We start from the raw sequence: 2,500 nt of genomic DNA, 5'->3' as shown, positions 1-2,500 counted from the left end.
TCACATTGTGATATCACATTGTGACGCTATGGTATCGCGATGCTATGGTATCGCGATGCTATCGTATCGCGATGCTATCGCAATGATGTCGTATCGTGATATCACAGTGTGATGCTATCGTATCGCGATGCTATCGCGATGATGTCGTATCGTGATATCACAGTGTGATGCTATCGTATCGTGATGCTATCGTGATATCACATCGTGATATCACATTGTGACGCTATGGTATCGCGATGCTGTCGTATCGCGATGCTATGGTATCGCGATGCTATCGTATCGCGATGCTATCGCAATGATGTCGTATCGTGATATCACAGTGTGATGCTATCGTGATATCACACAGTGATATCACATTGTGACGCTATCGTATCGCGATGCTGTCGTATCGCGATGCTATCGTATCGTCATCTCTCCTCTAGACACGCCCATGTTCACCTCTCAAAGGATGTTGTTGCAGAACCCTTCACCATAACTCGTATATAACATAATATGGATGACAGTATTTATTGGACATAGTTTGGAGAATATTAGAGATTAAAAAGTAATCTTTGCTTCAGTGTGCTCTCATATTCCTACATTAAACAGCACGTGTGGCGTCAGGTTGTGAAGGATGAAGAGAATGAACCTCCTTTGAGGCGTTAGAGATGATAAATACTCTGTGATGTGTAAATGTCAGTGTCTCATCTGTCATGTGACCGTTAAAGGTTGACGGACTGTCCTCAGATCTGTGTGTCATGTGACACGAGCAGCTGACAACGGTTTGTCTGGATCCTGTTTAAATGTCACCTGTGAGCTTCTCACCTGCTCTCAGCACACATCTTTAAACGCTTTTCAATCTCCGAACTCTGTTTCCCATGATGCCTTGTGTTCTCAGTGCTGCCCTGGTAACTGTCCCCCATGTGACCAGAGCTGTGGTCGAACTCTGGGGTGTCGCAACCACAAGTGTCCCTCTGGCTGTCACCAAGGTAACACACACACACACACACAGAGACACACACACACACACACACACACAGAGACACACACACACACACACAGACACACCCACACACACATAGAGACACACAGACACGCACAGACATAGACACACACACACAGACACAGACACGCATACACACACACACACAGAGACACACACACACACACACAGAGACACACACACACACACACACACACAGAGACACACACACAGACACACACACACACACACACAGACACACTCACACAGAGACATAGACACACACACACACACACAGACATAGACACACACACAGACACACACACACAGACACACACACACATAGACACACACACACAGACACAGACACGCATACACACACACACACAGAGACACACACACACACACAGAGACACACACACACACACACACACAGAGACACACACACAGACACACACACACACACACACTCACACAGAGACATAGACACACACACAGACATAGACACACACACATACACACACACACACACACAGACACACTCACACATAGACACACACACACACACAGACACACACACACACACAGACACACACACACACACAGACACACACACACACAGACAGACAGAGACATAGACACACACACACACACACAGGACGTCACATCACATCACTGTTCATCAGATACGTTGTGATTTGTTCAGGGAGTCACAGCTGGTGGAAGGTCAGAGGTCAAATTCAGGAAAATTCTAACCCATAAGAAGTGTGTGTGTGTTCATGTGTGTGTGTTAATGTGTGTGTGTTCAAGTGTGTGTGTTCAAGTGTGTGTGTGTGTTTGTGTGTGTGTTCAAGTGTGTGTGTGTTAATGTGTGTTTGTGACATTTGTTCCAGCTGATAGCGTTGAACGCGTGTTTGGAAAAAGTTGACCTCTGCTTCCTGCTGAACATCATCAATCTCTGTTATTAAAGAGTGTGTGTGTGTGTGTGTGTGCGTGCAGGATAACAGACAGCTTCCTGCGTCTATTGTTGTCTGATTGGACGGATAATTTATTCGTCCGCCTGCCTCCTGATTGGTTGAACAGATTAAAGTTCATCGATTTGTCTTCGTGCTGATTGGCTGCTCTGACCTTTCAGAGGAGCGACCGGTAGAAGGTCAACGTAGTGTGTGTGTGTGTGTGTGTGTGGGGGTAGTATATGTAGTATTATGGATAATAATATGTATGTATGTATATATATATATATATATATATATATATATATGTATCTCGTGATCATTATTGAAATAGATCAACATGGTAAATATTTGACATAAATCATAAAGCGACCTCAGTTGTTGAATAATTACAGAACCAGATTCAACAGGTCGACTCGTTCTATCTCAGTGAAGCTGTTATCAGTGTCACACACACTCACACACATTTATAATAGATATCTACATGTATGTATCTGTATATGTCTTATTTATATATTCATACAGCACCTTTACAGAGTTCACAGAGTGCTTTGACAGACAACACAAAAGCAATAACTAGACGGAG

At 44.0% G+C, this 2,500-nt stretch overlaps 1 protein-coding gene across 2 annotated transcripts in view; it reads left to right on the top strand.

Annotated features, from left to right (window-relative positions):
- The window catches only part of nfxl1 (nuclear transcription factor, X-box binding-like 1), a 19,084-nt gene that overhangs the window by 7,816 nt on the left and 8,768 nt on the right, over positions 1-2,500 (top strand). For both annotated transcript variants that reach the window (XM_079295601.1, XM_079295602.1), the window contains exon 13: positions 878-968. In XM_079295601.1, coding sequence (XP_079151727.1) covers positions 878-968 — 91 coding nt within the window. The remainder of the gene's footprint in view (positions 1-877; positions 969-2,500) is intronic.

Source organism: Melanostigma gelatinosum (genome assembly GCF_949748355.1).
Source record: "Melanostigma gelatinosum genome assembly, chromosome: 23".
Taxonomy (NCBI): domain Eukaryota; kingdom Metazoa; phylum Chordata; class Actinopteri; order Perciformes; family Zoarcidae; genus Melanostigma; species Melanostigma gelatinosum.
This window is presented reverse-complemented; position numbering and strand designations above follow the sequence as displayed.